General features: G+C 36.3%; 1 protein-coding gene and 1 long non-coding RNA gene across 4 annotated transcripts in view; one reads left to right on the top strand and one right to left on the bottom strand.

Annotated features, from left to right (window-relative positions):
- DENND5A (DENN domain containing 5A) overlaps positions 1 to 19,332 on the bottom strand; it is a 105,739-nt gene that overhangs the window by 50,808 nt on the left and 35,599 nt on the right. For 2 of the 3 annotated variants that reach the window (XM_079104254.1, XM_079104252.1), the window contains exons 2-5: positions 17,112 to 17,183; positions 16,246 to 16,355; positions 12,796 to 13,453; positions 4,663 to 4,850 (exon numbers count right to left, since the gene is read on the bottom strand). In XM_079104254.1, the coding sequence (XP_078960380.1) occupies positions 4,663 to 4,850; positions 12,796 to 13,453; positions 16,246 to 16,355; positions 17,112 to 17,183 (1,028 nt within the window). The remainder of the gene's footprint in view (positions 1 to 4,662; positions 4,851 to 12,795; positions 13,454 to 16,245; positions 16,356 to 17,111; positions 17,184 to 19,332) is intronic. The other variant, XM_079104253.1, reaches the window with a different exon arrangement.
- LOC306640213 lies at positions 4,857 to 9,860 on the top strand. Its single transcript, XR_013757769.1, has 2 exons — positions 4,857 to 8,053; positions 8,096 to 9,860. It is a non-coding gene; the product is annotated as an uncharacterized lncRNA (long non-coding RNA).

Below are 19,332 nucleotides of genomic sequence, written 5' to 3'. Positions count from 1 at the left end.
AACCTCATGAGTAACTCGGATTGCAGACGTGTGTCACTACACCTGGCTAAGATATCACATAGTTTAAAGATGTCCACCAGCTGGGTACAGTGACACACACCTGTAATACCAGAGACTTGGGAGGCTGAGGCAAGAGGATTCCAAGTTCAAAGCCAGCTTCAGCAACTTGGCAAGTCTTTATCTCAAAATACAAAATAGAAAGGGTCAGGGATATGGCTCAGTGGTAAGTACCCCTCAGTTCAATTGCCAGTACCAAAAAAAAAAAAAAAAAAAAAAAAAAAAAATATCCACCAGATGCTGAAATTAGTTATCTCTGGGTAATAAAATTTGAAATAATTTTATTGTTGACTTTTTCACTATAAACATGATCATTTCTGAGATACCTCAAAATTACATTTCAAAGACACTATCACTCCCCTTTAATTATTGTAACCTCATAGTGCTTCTCTCCCTTAGAAGGACAGCTCTCTTCTCCCCAGTCTAGGATTTTCCATAGGGACTACACAGATTCAAATATCGCAGAGGTTGGTTACTAGCTCTTAACTGTCCTAAAATATGTGACTTTCAGAGGAAAACCCTGGGTGAAATGGGACTCCAAGACCCTCGAACTACTTATGAAGCACACACTGGTATTCTATCATCCCAGTGTCACCACTCTCTCCCAAGCAGTCCAGGGAGAAGCCAGGAGCTCATGTACAAAGGCAGCAGTAGTGATGGGGAGTGCTGCAAAAGTGGTCAAACAGTCCCATTAAGAAAACTGCTGGTCTCCAAGCACCCTCTTATATATCCACATACATGAAGCACACAAAGATCATTGCTGAATGATCCAAGAGGGAACAGAACTTGCTCCAAGCTAGGCACAGTGGCACATACCTATAATCCCAGCAGCTCAGGGGGCTGAGGCAGAAGGATAGCAAGTTCAAAACCATCCTCAGCAACTTAGCAAGGTCCTAACTTATCAAGACCCTAAGCAATTCAGTGAGACCTTGTCTCTAAATAAAATACAAAAAAGGGCTGGGGATGTGGTTCAGTGGTTAAGTGCCACTGGGTTCAATCCCCAGTACCAAAGAAAAAAAAAACCAGAAACTTGTTCCACGTATACTGAGAAATTTGCCTTTTTGGTTAATAACCTATTTACCAGATTATGCATATAGCATCCCTCCTTGGACTTCCATCTTCAATCATTTCTTGTTATTCCTTATTTTGACTTTACAAAATCAGAATTAGATTAACTAGAAGTAGCTATCAATGTTAAATATACATTTGCTTAGAAATAAGTCAGTCCCAAAGAACCAAAGGCTAAATGTTTTCTCTGATATGCAGATGCTAATTCACAATAAGTAGGGGGAGTGTGGAGAATAGAGGTATTTTGGACTAGACAGAGGGGAGTAAAGGGAAGGAAGGGGACATGAGGGTAGGAATGATAGTAGAATGAATCAGACAGTATTACCCTATATGCATATATGATTACACAATCTGTTTAACTTTACATCATGTACTCCATTTATGTATGATGTGTCAAAATGCATTCTACTTTCATGTGTAACTAATTAGAACAAATTTAAAAATATAAAAAATGTTTAATATATATATATTTGCTTAAAGCAAAAACCAAAAAGTTTCTTTCTCCAGTCTTTGATATTACTCTTCATGAACATTTATGGCTATAGTAAACAAGTATACAAAAAATCCAGTAACTCAACAGTTTTCTCCATCATTTAATTCTTTTTTTCTTTAATTAATTTTGTGCCACCCCAAAGAACAAAAACTTCAGAGGAATCAAAGGAGAAAGAGAAGGAAATGTCGAGGAAGATATTTTTATTCTAAACCAGAGGAAAGAGGAAAAGGAGCAAAAACATGCACTTGACTATAATTTAAGTATCACAAATATGGTCTAATTATCAGGGCATTCACCAAGGACAATTCCCAGATGCCCAATTGAGTTTTGTTCCTATGCAATTCTATGAGAATGTTCTCTTGTTCAGAGATCTCCTACACATATTCCCCATATGTATATATATTTTTTAGATCATCCCCCGCAAAAAAAGTATTTAGAGGTGACCGGTAGAGAGCTCGCCTACCATGTGCAAGGTCCTGGGTTCAATCCCCAGCATTGGAGGAAAAGAATTGGTAGAGGGCTAGGGATATAGCTCAGTTGGTAGAGTGCTTGCCTTGCAAGCACTAAGGCCCTGGGTTTAATCCCCAGCACCGCAAAAAAAAAAAAAAAAAAAGAATTGGTAGAGAGAGACGAAACAAGAGTTATGTGTACTCCCAAAATCTTCTTCCCAGGCCTGCCTTTTTTTTTTTTTTTTTTAAATCCTCCTTTCCCCCATATTTTTTATTGGTACATTATAATTATACATAATAGTGGAATTCCTTGTTACATATTTATATATGCACATGAAATAACAATACAATTTGGTCAGTATCATTTCCCAAGATTTGCCCTTTCCCTCCCTTCCTCCTTCCCCTGGTCCCTTTCCTCTACTTTACTGGTCTCCCTTGAATTTTCAGGAGATTCCCCTGCCTACCTTTTCCCTCTTTACCTTCCACATATGACAGAAAACTCATGACCCTTTGGCTTATTTTTCTTAATGCTCTCAAATTCCATCCATTTTCCTGCAAGTGACGTAATTTCTTTCTTTCCTCCCACCCCCCCCCCCCCCCTTTATTTTGGTACCAGGGATTGAACCCAGGAGCATTTAACCACTAGGCCACATCACCAGACCTTTTTATTTTTTATTTTGAGACAGGGTCTCACTAAGTTGCTTAGAGTCTCGCTATATTGCTGAGGCTGGCTTTGGACTTATGATCCATGTGCCTTAATCTCCCAAGCCACTATAATTACAAGTGTACACCACCACACCTGGTTTCAATCTTCTTTTTAGCCAAATAAAACTCCATAACTTCTTTATCCATTCATCCACTGACAGACACCCAGGCTTATTCTAAAGTTTGACTAGTGTGAATTATGCCACTATAAACATAGGTATGCATGTATTGCTATAGTACAATGACTTTTTTTCTTTAGGATAAAGACTGAGGAGTGGTATAGCTAGATCATATGGTGGTTCTACTTCTAGTCTTTTGAGAAATCTTGATTTCCTTAGTGGCTGTACTAATTTAAAATCTCACCAAGAGTGTAAGAGTGCTCCTTTTTCCCCTTATCCTCTCCAGCATTTATTATTGATGGCTGCAATTCTGACTAGAATGAGATGAAATTTCAGTCTAATTTTGATTTGTATTTCTCTAATTGCGGAAGATGTTGAATATAGTTTCTTATCAGTGACAAAATATGAAAAGGTAGACCATAAAATTAAAAATGAAGCAAGCTTCTTCTTTTTTTTTTTTTTTGGTGGTGCTGGTGTATCACTGATGCTGGGGATCAAACCCAGGGCCTGGCCCACGCTAGGCAAGTGCTTCACCCCTAAGCCACATCTCCAGCTTCCAAATAATCTTTTTCTAAACATGCTCACAACCTGTTTTAGAATGAAGCAAGAAATAGAAGCAAGAAAGGAAAAGTATTTTCTCAAGACTTTCCTTGTCTTGAGAGTTTCAAAACTGGCTCAGGACCACAAGAAACACTATGATCAGATCAACTTCTATAGACCAACTCTGGCCTATAAAAGAAAACCACTGACTTATCAATATGTGTCTAACTTCTAAGGCATTTATTAAATTATATTATATGGGATTTGTTTAAAATAACAAGAAATGAAAAGTAAAAATCAGGAGATAAAATTCAGCTCAACATATGAGAACAACTGAAGCTGGATTTTGAGAACACAGGGATTCACTGTGATATTCTTTTGTGTATTTTATCTATAGAATTTTACATAATAAAACATTTCTCTAATAAATGTTTTTAAAAGTATGTAAAATAGGGCTGGGGTTGTAGCTCAGTGGTAGAGTGTTCACCTGGCACGTGTGAGGAACTGGGTTCGATCCTCAGCACCACATAATAAATAAATAAATAAATGTACATATGTAAAATACCCCAGCTTATAAGGGTTCACACCTGCAATCCAGCTAGTCAGGAATCTGGGGTAGGAAATCCCAATCTGTCTCAGTAACTTAGCAATTTTGTGAAACTCTATTCCAAAATAAAAAATGAAAAGGACAGGGGATATATCTCAGTGGTAAAGTGCCCCTGGGTTCAATAATCATACTGGAAGGAAAAAAGTATATAAAATACCATGTTTGAAAAAATGTGTATGATGCTGGGCACAGTGGCACACGTCTCTAATCCCGGCAATATGAGAGGCTAAAGAAAGAGGATTGAAAGTTTGAAGCCAACCTCATCAATTCAGTGAGACCCTCAGCAACTTAGCAAGAGCTTGTCTCAAAATAAAAAATAAAAAGGACTAGGGATATAGCTCAGTGGTAAAATGCCCTTGGATTTAATCCCCAGTACAAAAAAAGACAAAGTATATAAAAAGACGATTTTTTTAAAAATTATAATGTCAGGTAATAAAAGATTATATCTCTGGAATAATATAAACTGAGCTAAATGTCTACTGATTATACTTTTTTCCTAAAAAGTTATTCGTGTCCCCCAAAATAAAAAAAAAAAAAATTAGTGACACCATGCTGGGATTATCCCAAAGCTTCCCCCCTTCAAAACCTGGATTAGGAACAGAGCACCAATATTCAGGCTCTCACCTCCTGAGGCAGTTCCAGCTTTGACCGGTCATCCAAGCCATTGGAATGCAAGCCCATCAGGTATGGAACAGGAGCATCTAAGAAATGCAGGAGAGAAGCCGGGAGAATAGGGACATAGACATGCTGCCACTGGAAAGGAAACATGAGAGCTGTAATCGTCTCCGCCACAGTCATCAGTCTCTGGTAATCTAGGTCAAAAAAAAAAAAAAAAAAAAGAAAGAAAGAAACACACACAAACCAGTCAAAAATGAGGTACTTGCTTCTCAAATAGTAAGTTAAAACCTTCAAAGCAATTTCACATTACAAAGGATCAGGATAAACTTCAGAAAGGACATGCTCAGTGTGACTACCTCGTAGGTGTCAGAGACAACTTAGAGATTCCTCCACATACACACACAGGTCTAACTAATAATAAAATTTAATATGAAATAAAGAAAAATAATAAACAGCCCCTTCCTCCAGATACTATCCCCTTATCCCATACACACAGGTCCAGTTAGTAATAAAATTTAGTGTGGAAATAAACAAATTATAACGGACACCTTGCTCCAGATACTACCCCAGAATATGTTGCATGCATATGTTTAATTACACAGGAAGACACAGAACAAAAAGAAAAGCAACAGTGGTCAGAGTCTTCACTCCACATGGAAGCCAAAACAGTGTTAGTAATTAAGTTTTGAAAGCTGCCTATCGCCTTGCTCCTGGCTAATCAAAGAGTATGACCTGTAAATAACTTTTAATTACTGTGCTAAATACATATTAGGTCTTGATCCCCAGTTCTTCACATACCCCTGAAAACTTTTATATGTTGAGATGACTGTAGGTGACTGGGATGGGGAAGGCAGGGAATGTACCTGGATAGCATCGGGATGAGTGCTAGTCACCAGAAAGGCCAAGGCACAATTTCAGGGTTGGGACCTTCAGCTCAACCCCAATCTTAGGAGAAGGAGAGGAGTTGGAGATTTAAGTAATCACCAGTGAGCAAAGATTTCATCAATCAGACCTACAGAGTAATAAAACCTCCATGAAAGATAGTTCAAAGATCTGGGCAAACTACATTAAGGTGTTGGGAGGTAACACAGGGAGAAGGCATGGAGGCTATATGCCCCTACCCCCAAACCTTTTCTTATATATCTCTTCTGTTTAGCTGTTCCTGAGTTGTATCATTACTGATAATAAATGAGTAAAAGTAAACCACTTCCCTGGATTTGGTAAGCCAGTTTGGCAAATTATCAAATACAAATAGAGCATTGTGGGAACCTCCCAAATATATAGCCTGAAGGTCAACAGCTTGGCCCTGACTAGCCATTGGCATCTTAAGAGGGGGTAGTTTTGTAAGACTGGGCCTCTCCCTGTGGGGTCTGTAATAACTTCAGGTAGTATCAGAATTTAATTAAACTGCGTCTAGAAAGCTGGAAAATTGATTGGTATGAGGAAAACCCTCTTGTATTTGGTATCAGAAGTATATTTTGAGTAGAAAGATATCAAGTAAGTAATTCAAATAAATAGGAATTAAAGAGTTAAAATTCATTTTTTAAAACATTTTGAGTCAGGCCCAGCAGCACACACCTATAGAAGACTAAAGAAGGAGGATACACTGCCAGCCTCAGCAGTTTTGAGAGACTGTCTCAAAACAAAATTAAAATGGGCTGGGGATATAATTCAGTGGTAGCGCACTTGCATATGCATGTGGAAGACCCTGGGTTCATCCCCAGTACCACCAAAAAGGGAAGGGAGAGGAAAAAAAAAAAAAACCACATTTTGAGTAACTGCGTGAAATTGCCTATATGCTTCTTTGGGGAAACTAATGCACTTGACAGATCAGTGATATAGCCAATCAGTGAGTAAAACCGAGCTCAGAGATCCTGGTACCATGTGCCTATAGTTCCAAGGATGCTGAGGTAGGAAGATCACTTGAGTCCAAGAGCAACAAAGTGAAACCTGTCCCAAAAAAAAGATAAACAATGGGCTAGGGGAGAATACTTGTGGGAGGCCCTGAATTCAAACCCCAGTACCATTAAAAAAAAAAAAAAAAAAAAAAAAAAAAAAAAAAAAAAACCAATTTAGTACAAAGGATTGCTCCCCCACTGAGATAAGAATATCTATAAATAATCCACCCAAGAACAAGCATCTTAAGAATCCCAAATGTAACAATTTATTTTAAAATTAAAAATTAATATTTCAAAGGAGTGCAAAGGCATGGGAGAAAACCTTCAACTGATATTTAAATCCATCTCCACTATACTCCACACATTGCTTGAACACATATCCTAAATAAACATTTGACAGAATATTCCCTTCTTTCAGTGTACACACATACAATTTCTAGATTAAAAAAAAAAAAAGGTAAGTACCAGAAGTCATTTTAATCACAAGAAAAGCAAAAAGCTTCTTCCTTCCCTCACCTGAAGTCAGTAAAACAGATAATATTGCTTCATGTGGCTGGCATTCCTGACAGTTCTGTTTAAGGACAGTAACTTCTCACAGTGTACCAACAGATATTCTGAGTATGGCAGTTCCTGAAATGCCATTGTTGTGAGGCTTCCTGGACACTGGATATTCTATTCAGTACAGAACTGCAGGGTCTGGGAACATCTACTCCATAAGGACAAATCAGGGCATGCTAGAGTTTAAAAAGAAAGGCTTTAACTATTCCATAAAAGCAAGGTTTTTAACAGTACAGAAATCTTGTTCTAGTCTATCTTTCATGATGACTGTAATCTAGTATTTGAAACTCAGACCATTTGTTTCTGGGAGGGTGGATAATTTTATTTGCCTCAGATTGAAATCTCTGAAGATGCACTTGTTTGAAATTCCTGTGATGCACTTATCTGTGGCATTCCCAGAAACAAAATTCTTTTGGAAGAGATAATAATTCCTTTCAAGGTTAACCTCTTTCTCGTCATGTAAAGTTTGAATTAGCAAATTAAATTAAATTTCAAATTTTTTGGCTTTTTGGTCTAATTGTGGGTTTTCTTCCTGTACATTAATTTTTTTAAAGCAACATCCCACCTTGAAGGACAGTCTAAAAAATAATGCCTCAGGGATCCAGCAATCTGTGGCATCCACGCAAGGATGCAGAGACTGCCAAGAGATATAAGCAAAAGCCTATTTTAAAAAATGTGGTTCAGAGGTAAAGCACCCCCAGTGCCAAAAAAAGAAAAAAGGGAAAAGAGAGAGAGAGGTAGAGGGAGAGAAAAAGAAAAATAGAAAAGAATGGTCGTTTTTCTAAACACATAAAATGTTTTTAAAAGACTGAGTAAATGCAAAATCACTAAAAAAAATATTGTAATTGAATAGGCATACCAAGAGGCAATTAAGCAAAAACAACTAGGGGAAACTGCAAAAATCTAGAGGCAGTCTTCACTCAGGTTTTTTGCACGGTTAAGTTCACATTCCACTTAAAAAGCAAATTTTAAAGAGTAATTAGAAACCTAAACAACATATTACGAGTGTGGTTTATGTAAGAAAAGCAAGACAGACATCTAATTTGTGGACCCCTAATCAATGGAAATGCCTAGACTCATCATCAAAAGATTGGTGACTACGGTTACATGTCTTAAGTTAAAATGTTTAATAAATGCATATATCATTTTTAGGATTTCCAGACGTAACTGACTTTTTCAAGTATGCTATGAACAACCCTACTAAGCCACATCAGGTAAAGAGATTTTGTTCTACACATTACTTTAAAACAACCACTAAGGTTGGGGTTTTAGCTCTGCGGTAGAGTACATGCCTGACATGCATTAGGCTCTAGGTTCTATCCCCAGCACCACGAAAATAAAGCACCACTAAAAAATAATACTATTTAAAATTTTTCCATATGGACCAAAATAAAACATAAACTAACCTAACAAACAAACAAAACACTGCTCAAATCTATCAGTTAAGTCACTGAAAGGGTTACACACTGAATCTTGCAATTTAGTCTGGATTCCTTTTCCCTGAGTAACTCTTCTATTCTGAAGGCAGGACATGAAGCAGGCAACACCAACTGCAGTGGTACTGGTATATTTTGAGCCACAGAGGTTTTCATCTACAAAAGGATGATGAATTTCAATCAAAAATTTAAAAACATCATTTTAAGAAAACCAACCTGAATTGTTTCAAGTATATTATTAATAACAGCATAAGATATATCCAACAAATGGCAATCTACTCCACTTCAAACTGAGTCATACCTTAGCAATGCCCAGGAAATTTCTGGAAAAAGCTTTTTCTCATCCATGCTAAGCATAACTGAATTCAATTCCATTTTACACACAAATCTTGTCAACTGCATTCATACCTTTTAAAACTCTTATTATGAAATAAGAACCCATATTCTGGAAAATACAGAAGGATCTCGAATGGAATAATATTACTCTTTTCCATCATATTTGTCATATTATTTCTTTTTTTTTTAAATTTTTCTTAGTTGTAGATACCTCGATTTTATTTATTTATTTTTATGTGGTGCTGAGGATTGAACCCCGTGCCTCACATGTGCTAGGCAAGCGCTCCACCACTAAGCCACAATCTCAGCCCCTCATCATATTATTTCAGTCCTTGCCTCTATACATCCCCATTGCATTTCAGGAAACTAAATACCAGCTGTCTCTTCTAAAACCCTAACTATTTAGTTTGGTTTCCTCTTTTCTCTTCTGTTCTAAACCAGACAAGCCTATGCTAGTCAATCAAATCTCTGTTTCAAAGTATTTTCATTAAGCTTCAGCCAAAAAACATCCAGGAAAGAAATGACCTATACAGACAAGAGTCTGCAACTTTATATAGTATAGTTGTATGATACTTAATGATTGGGACATGTTCTGAAAAATGCATCATCAGGCAATTTCATCCTTGTATAAACATCTCAGTGTACTTACACAAAGATAGCTATGACTAGATTATATAATCTTATGGGACCACCATCATATATGCAGTCTGCCATTGACCAAAAAGTCATTATTTGACACAAGACTCTATTTTAAACCAGAAGTTACAAAGTGAAGCCTCAAGAACCACAGTCACCTTACAGATGCTTTTTGTTTGGCCTGCAGGACTTAGCAAAAATGCTGCTGTCAACATTTAAAAATCACAGACTTCATGTTTAAAAAAAAAAAAAAAATTCTGGGTCCTTGTAAAAAACTAAAAAGTTTAAGTAACATAAGGCCAGTATTCCCACAAGAAATGAACTGCAGGCTGTGGCTATTCACTCTACATGGGATATGTGCTCTTTGATTCAACATCACTTCCATTGTATCACCTTCAAACTAGATCCCAAACTCCAATCATTTCATACCACTTCATGATTACCTCCTCAGTCCTGGCCAGCATCATCTCTCACTTGAATTACTATAATGGCCTTCTAAATAGACTCTTGGATTTCCTCCATTCCTCCTTTGGGAATATACTCTTTAGATAGTGGCTAAAATATCCTATTAAAAGTTGTTCATTCATTCAGAAAACGTTTGAGCACTCTTATATACCAGTCACCATTCTAACACTTAGAATACATCAGTGAGCCAAAGGTAGAAGTCTTGCCATTGTGAAGGTTAAATGTCCTTTGCCTCTGGATCAAATTTCTGGAACAATCTGAGTATCAAAATAAATATTACCTACTAAACAAAATTAAAAGTGTAACCTATTAAACAAAATTAAAATCTATGATTCCATATAATAATAAACAAATAAGGAAGAATGGAATGTTCTTCCTTGTAGTAGAATGCCAATTACTAAATATAAATGGAATTAGAAAATCACTATTTTTCAATCATCATAGAAATATATTGATTCAGGTCAGAACAATTAGTAGATGTTAAAACTATTAGGCAAACATCAATGTTCACAGCAGCTCAATTCACACTAGCTAAGCTATGGGAATCAACCTACATGCCCTTCAACAGATGAATGGATAAAGAAAATGTGTATATATACACAATAGAATATTACTCATCCATAAAGGAGAATGACTTAATGGCATTTGCTGGTAAATGGCTGGATCTGGAGACTATCATGCTAGTCAAATAAGTCAATCCCAAAAAACCAAAGGTCAAATGTTCTCTCTGATATGTGGATGCTAACACACAATGGGGGAGGGAGGTGGGGAACAGAAGTTCATTGGATTAGACAAAGGGAAAAGGGAAGGGAGGGATATGGGAAGAGGAAACACAGTAGAATGAATCAGACATAACTTTCCTATGTTCATATATGCACACACATCCAGTGTAACTCCACATCATGTACAACCACAAGAATGGAAAGTTATACTCCATGAACATATGTCAAAATACATTCTACTATCTTGTATAACTAAAAGAGGACTAGTACACAAAGCGTTTTCCCATAAATTACTTTTTAATTACAATGGGAAAATAATTTTGCAGTTAAAAAACACAGCAGGCACAATCTTAACCAAGTAATGTGATCAAATTAACATCACCCAAAAATAAGACAGAATGACAATACATGTCTCCTAAAGTGGTAAAAACCAACATTATGTGCCTCCTGATATAAGGCACTAAGAGAACCAAAATACTGCCTCTGTGATATTCCAGCCAAAAATGTATTACCTGAATCTAATCATGTGGGAATATCAAACACAAAATGAGGAACATTCTACAAAATAACATGCCTGTACTCTTCAAAAATGTTAACGTTATGAAAGACATTTAAAGGCTGAGAAAATGACAACTAAAAGCAATGCATGCAGTAACTGATTCTGGAGCAGAAATAAAATTATCAATAACAGACATTACCAGACAATAGTGAAACTTAAATATGGTATCAATGTTAAATTTCCTAAACTTGATAATGCCACAGTTATATGAGAGAATGTCCTCATTTTTAGGAAATAAATGCTTGAGCATTCAGAAAGTCAAGGGATATGGTGTCTGTAAAAACTCTCAATGGTTCAGCTATGTTCACACACATACAGAATACTAAGAGTACTAAAGAAAATACGGCAAAATATTAACAGCTGGTAAATTTGTGAGCAGGTATGCAAGAGTTCTTTGAACATTCCTTGCAACTCTTCCATAAGTTGGAAATTATTTCTAAATAAAGAGCAAAAAAATTAAATCTTCTGATAGTTGCATACCTCAAGGTAAAAGTCAAAGTCATTACAACAGCCTTCAAAACTCTATACGATCAGGCCTCCTAGTAAGTCTTTAACCACCATCTCCTGCTATTCTCCTTCTCATTCACTTCACTTCATCCACCTACTTTCCTCATTTTTCTTCAAAGCACATTCTTGCCTCAGACCCCTATACTTCCTGTGCCTTTTACTGCGAATACTTTTGCTACGGACACTAACAGGTAACTCAGAGAGGCCTAACCTAAACACCCCATTAAAAACTGGAATTTCTTTTTCAAATACTATCCCTTTCCCAGTTTATTTTCCTCAGTTTATTAACCACCTTCCACGCTGTATAATGTATTCATTGACTTCCACTCTTTCCCCACTAAAATATAATTCCCACTATAGAAAAAATTTTTATCTGCTTTGTCCACCACAATACCTGGCACATAGTATGCTCTCAGTAAATATCCTGAATGAATAAATTTTATATTATTTATGTGGCTTATTAAATAAGCCCCTGTTTCCTTCTGTTCGACCCACTATTTTTTCCAAATCTGCTGCTCACATTCAACTGATCATTTATAAAACGAATTCAGTGAAACAAACAATGGAAAGAAGCAAAACTCATTTTTTCTAATACATTTTCTTCATATATTAAAGGATCATCTTTTGTGAATCCTTGATTTTACTGTCAGTCTAAGGAAGGGGCAAAAATAACCCTGTGGAATGACAGAGCAGAACTGATGGAATATTACTTCTGGTGACCATTACCATTTGCCCCTCTTTTCAGCCTTGGTAAGTAGGAATGTTAGGAGGTAGGGTTCCCCTCTGACACTGGAGTGCCGAGCAAAAGGTCATGAGGATGACCAATCAAAAATGTTAGCCCTCTCATGTTTCATCAGTTTTTCATCCCCTACTTACCTGCAAAAGATCTGGGTTTTACTCAAACTGGAACAGCCTTGACCTTTACAGTCAGTCCAACTGACTATAAAGTCACTCACTGTTCATGACTATGGAAAGCAGGGAGGCCCTGTGCAGGCAAAAAGCTCTAGTAACCACTGACTTACGCTGTGAATAGAGCAGGATTTGAAACTCCAGAAGGGCACAAGTAAAGAGCTGAAACACATTCTCCACCCCAAGTAGTTCAAAGACCTCTTTGACAGGAAAGTCAAATAGGGGAAGCTCATTGGTACTTGGTCTCTGGCAGATTATTGGCCCATAGACCCCCGAAAACTTCAAGGACCGGCCAGGAGGTGGGAGTGGCACCTCATAGAGTACATTATATATGTAGCTCTCAAGGGGCAGAGGAGGGGGCTGAGGTGAAGTGACTGCCTGGTGAAGTTGCTCCAGTACACTCCGACATGCCTTCATGAAGGACATGGGTGTGATGAGGCAGATGCACTTAGAGACGTAGAGTGTGTCCCGGCTAATGTCATAGGAGTTGAAGCGCTGAAGTTTGGTCCCAGGAGTGCCTTCACTATCTTCCATGCCACTCTGGTCCTGGCCATCAGCAAGGGGAGCATGTAGAACATCATACTCAGCATTGTGCATGTGGTAAAGGGTCTGCATTGCACTGCAAATCTGCTTGCTAGTCACCTCTTCGTAAAATGTGAGGGCAAACCCAAATGTTCGAGAGCCATCCTCTCTTGTGATAATAAAGGCATGGAACTGGGGCTCCCTGGGATCAGCCTGGGTCTTGAATGCCAGCCCTTTAGGCATGCATAGCTGCAAAAGATAAGGCAACATGTAGTAAGAACACTCACTCACTGCTGATCCTCTTCTGAACACATTATCTACATACCTACCTATCTAGCACCTACTGTGCTGAATGTATATCTATTTGTCTTAAACTCTTTCATTCTTATACAAGACAATCAAGTAAATAAAATTATAATACAGTCATCAGAGCTGTACCAAAGTATATACAAAGTGCTGGAAGAACACCAAACGGACAACTCAGTCTGAAAACATCAGAAAAAGTTTCAGAAGTGGGGTTATACTAAAATTCATCTTATAGACAAAAGAAAGGCATTTCAAGGACAGGAACAAAATATACGAAGATATGGAAGTAGAAGAATGCTTGGCCTGGCACAATGGCACATGCCAGGTACTCAGGAGGCTGAGGACCGAGGATCACAAATTTGAGATCAGTCTCAGCAACTCAACAAGACCCTCAGCAATTTAGCAAGATGCTATCTCAAAATAAATAAATAAAAAGTACTGGGTAAATAGCTTAGTGACAAAGTACTTATGGGTTCAATCCCTTGGAAAATTTAGGTAGACAAGCATGACAGCATGATAGTAAGATACATATTAAGGAAATACATCTGAAAACCAGATATATGCAAATGTATACTTAAAAATAAAATAAACATGTAAATAGATTTAGATTTTACTAGATCATAACATTCTGTCATCAATAAAACATTCTCTTTTCACATCAAAAAACATGCTCATTTCATATATAATCCAAGAAGATGACATAACCAGGATAAACTTTTCACTTTAACTCAGATGAGTTATATAAAAAAGCTTAGATAATTAAACTGCCCTGAATCAATCAGTTCTTGTTTTCCCATTTTATACAAACCTAGCTATATAAATGAAATAATAATAGCCTGGGTTAACAAATATAAGGACCTACATACATTATGTTGCACACATTAGCCTTGAACTTAATTTTCTGAAACCTATGTGTTTCTAAAATATAGACTGTAAAAATGAAATAAGCAATGGTCAAAAACTTTAGATTCTCTAAGACTCAGTTTCCTCATCTGTGAAACAACAATAACACAGTTTACTCTGCCCACTTCAGAGAGTTATTGTGTGCATCAAACATGAACATCCTCTAAAAACCATAGAATGCTATGAAAAATGTAAAAGAGGCAGTATAAAGATGTGGTCAAAAGCAGGGGGTCTGGAACCAAACTGCAGTATTGCAACTCTTATTAGCCATGTGACCTTGAACACATTACTTAATCTCTCTAGATCTTAATTCACTTATCTGTAATATTACCTATCTAAGGGATATTAGGATTAGATGAGTTAATTTATGTAAAATACTTACTAGAATGCCTGCTACAAGATAAATATATATATATATATATATTTTTTTTTTTTTTTTTTTTTTTTTTTTTTTTTTTGGGTGCTGGGGATCAAACCCAGGGCCTTGTGCTTACAAGGCAAGCACTCTACCGACTGAGCTATCTTCCCAGCCCCAAGATAAATATTTAATAAAGGTTAGAATATTCCAAGTAGTATTCTTGTCCATGAGATTTAAAATGCTGTTCTATCTAAAATTATTATTAAAAAAAAAAGACCCATTTCTGCCATATTACTCAGATATTTATGGAGAATGAGAGAAAACCACTTGAAACTTCAGTCTTGTAATATCAATGCAATAAGCAATCAATAGCATAGTACTCCAAAATAAATTCACTTACTCTATACTACATATTTGTCTGACACAAAAGAAAACATTATGATATTTTATATATATTTGATACACTGACCAAAATGCAGAATCACAAACAATTTGCATTACAATTCCTTCCTCAAAAGATACTGATAACAGTGTGTCAAAATGTATTCTACTGGGGCTGGGGTTGTGGCTCAGTGGTAGAGTGCTGGCCTAGCACACATGAGGCCCTGGGTTCGATTCTCAACACCACATAAAAATAAAGATACAAAAAATAAATAAATAAATAAATAAATAAATAACAAAGGTATTGTGTCCACCTACAACTTAAAAATATATATATATTACTTGAATGAATTTTTCATCTTGATTGACGCACAGTGATGTACAGTTCACTTCTAAAGCTAGTGGTTAACTTGTGTAGGAGATTTTTGCAGTTCGACACTAAGATAATAAACGTCTGTGTGCATTTTTCTATGCTTTATTTTCTTAACGTAGTTATTTCATTTTCATGAGATGTTTAGTTTTTTTATAAAATCTGAGGATGGTTATAAATACTGTAAGTATTGTAACGTTATGAATGCAGGTTATTTGAAAGCTATTTATTATTATATCATTCCTGATAATGCTATGTGAGTGTTTTTAATAAAATTTATATTTATTTAATGCAAAAAATATATATATATACATACAGAATGCATTCTATTGTCATGTATGACTAATTAGAACAAATTTTTACAAAAAAAGAAAAAGGTACTGATAAACAGGACAGTGTGGTGGTGCATCCTATCCCAGTGATTTGGGAGACTGAGGCAGGAGGATTCAGCTGCAGCAATTTAGCAAAGCCCAAAGCAACTTTGTGAGACTCTGCCTCAAAATAAAAAATTTTAAAAAGACTGGGAATGTGGCTCAGTGGTTAAGCACCCTTGTGTTTAATCCCTGGTACCCGCCCTCCCTCATCCTGCCCCCCAAAAGGTACTGACTGATACTTGGGGTAAAGGCACTGCTACCACAGACTGGACTCATAATTCTATGATAATAGAACATAATTCTATGATAACTGTAAAGAATCTTATACTTGTAGTTGACAAATACAAACCATTCCCACTGCATCTTGGTCAAAGGGATTCCATTCTACATTCTCAGGATATCGGGCAAGGACCTTCGACTTGAATGTTCGTCTCAATGGTGTCTGCTCAAAATTTTCTCCTATAAGAAAAAGAATGAAACAAATCAATTCTATAAGTTCCTTTAAATCACAGGGTTATGCCTGTCTGAGCTTGGGAGTCCAGCAAGGTACAGAAATAAAGGCAAAGGGGTTAGTATGCCAACCATCTAAGAATAGGAAAGGCATTAAAGTTATTAGATCAGTAAAGAAGCTGAAAAAGTATAATATGGTTAATAGTGGACACCACTAGCTCTCTGCTTTTCTTTCAAATGAAATTATTACTATAAAACCAATAGTCAATTTTCATGGAGGAGAGGGGAATAAGAACAAGGAATGACAAAGGACTGTATATATCTTTTTCTTTCCCTGAAAGTCACATTTAATTTGTTAAAAGTCAACTGAAAACATCATTAGAAGCAGAATACTGTAAGTTCAGAATAAGCTATACATTTCTGTGATCACTAAAAAAAGAGACTAAAAGATACAAGAACACCAAGAAAGCAGACTTCAGGGTAAATCTAATTAAGCTATTCTGTTTGGAATCATTCCAAATTTCTAAAATTCTTTGTTTCTCCCCTCCCCCTCCTGAAAAACAGTAGAGTATACTGAAATAAAGAATACTGAAGTGAGGAGGGGAAAAACAAAGAACCCACCACCTACATAGCTATAAATCTGAAAAATCTACTGGTCAAAAAAAGCACAAGAAAGTTAGAAGGTCACAGGGTACAGAATGCCAATGAAGACGTGTAAGAATCACCAGAAAGCTTTGGGTTTTCTCAATTTTGTTTTGTTTTTACCTTCAGTCGTACTTGAAATGAAAGATCTGGCACCATCCCTGGCTTTAGAAGCCTGTATGTACTGGCATAATGCTATATGATAAATGAAATAACAAAGTATTACAATAAAGCAGTGTTATTCAAACTTTTTGACCACGACTCCAGTACAAACACATTATACATTGTCATGAAGTAATAAACACATACATGTATGTGTAGACATAAATTTACCTAAGACAAAAACTTCATAAAACAATACTTACCTTTACCATATGTGATGCCCTCTCATATCTTCTACTCTATCATTTTTTTAAAAAATCCTTGGGGCTGCGATTGTGGCTCAATGATAGAACACTTGCCTAGCATGCATGAGGCACTGGGTTCAATCCTCAGCACCACATAAAACTAAATAAAATAAAAAGTATTGTGTCCATCTACGACTAAAAAAAAAAAATGTAAAAGCTGATTGTCAACCCACTAATGACCACAATTCATGGTTTGAAAAACACTACAATAAGATATAATAAAGAGCTCCACTGATACTAATTAACTATCAAGTCATTAGGGTTTTACTTGAAAGAAATCACCCCAAATATTGCTTTTCCTAAGGGGTTGGGGACAAATTATATGTGCCTAAATAGCTCAAACAAGTAAGTTTAACAAGTGTCATGGAAAAACATAGGAAACCAGATCAAGGACAACTGAGTTGAATTCTATACCTATTTTCTGAGTTATCATGTTATATAAAGAACTTAGGTACTGTAGGGATAGAGATGAACCAGACCCAACACTTACCCTCAAGAATCTTACAGTAAGAAAGCATTCCCTCTAAAAACAGGAACAATACAGAGATGCCCACTTTTGCCACTACTATTTAACATAGTCCTTGAAACTCTAGCCATAGCAATTAGGCAAGAGAAGGAAATTAAAGGGATACAAATTGGAAAAGAAGAGCTCAAACTGTTTACTAATGACATGATCCTATATTTAGAAGACCCAAAAAACACCACCAGAAAACTTCTATAACTCATAATGAATTCAGCAAAGTAGTAGATTACAAAATCAACAACCATAAACTAATAGAGTTCCTAAATCTGCTGAAAAAGGCCATTTGCAATTGTTTCAAAAAAAATAAAAATACAATACTTGGGAATCAATATAACTAAAGAGGGGAAGGACCTCTACAATGAAAACTATGAAACACTAAAGAAAGAAACTGAAGATCTTAAATGATGGAAAGATCTCCCATGTTCTTAGGCAGGCAGAATTAATATTGTCAAAATGGCCATACTACCAAAAGCTCTATACAGATTCAATACAATTCCCATCAAAATTCTAAGATGTTGTTCATAGAAATAGGAAAAGCAATCATAAAATTCATTTCAAAAAATAAGAGGTCCAGATAGCCAAAGCAATCCTTAGCAAGTAAAGCAAACCATGAGGTATCACAATACCAGACCTTAAATTATACTAGAGCTATAGTAACAAAAACAGCATGGTGTTGGCACCAAAACAGGCATGAAGACCAATGGAAGAGAAGACATAGAGACAAACCCACATAAATACTGACTTATCTCATACTTGAAAAGGGTACCAAAAACATACACTGGAGAAAAGATAGCTTTTTAACAAAATGGCACTGGGAAAACTGGAAATCTATACGTAGTAGAATGAAATTTAACCTGTATCTCTCACCCTACACAAAACTCAAGTCAAAGTGGATTGAAGGCCTACAAAATAGATCAGAAACCCCGCACCTTCTAAAAGAATATGCAGGCCCAACACTCCAACATATCAGCTCAGGAACTGACTTTCTTAACAAGACTGCTAAAGCACAAGAATTAAAATAAATAATAAATAGGATAGTATCAAATTAAAAAGCTTCTGCACAGCAAAGGAAACAAGAGTGTGAAGAGAGCCTACAGGATGGGAGAAAATCTATGCCACCTACTCCTCAAATAAGGATATCCAGGATATACAAAAAATTCAAAACCTTAACACCAAAGAAACAAATAACCCAACCAATAAATGGACAAAGGAACTAAACAGATACTTCTTAAAAGAAGAAATAAGAACAGTCAACAAATACATGAAAAAATGTTCAACATCTCCAGCAGATAGAAAAATACAAATTTACACTACACTGAGATTTTATCTCACTCCAGTCAGAAGGGAAATTATCAAGAATACAAGTAACACTACACGTTGGCAAGAATGTGGGGAAAAGGATATATTTACACAC

The sequence above is a fragment of the Sciurus vulgaris genome (assembly GCF_902686455.1).
Source record: "Sciurus vulgaris genome assembly, chromosome: 11".
Lineage (NCBI taxonomy): Eukaryota > Metazoa > Chordata > Mammalia > Rodentia > Sciuridae > Sciurus > Sciurus vulgaris.
Note: the sequence above shows the minus strand (reverse complement) of the source record. Positions and strands in the feature narration are given on the sequence as shown.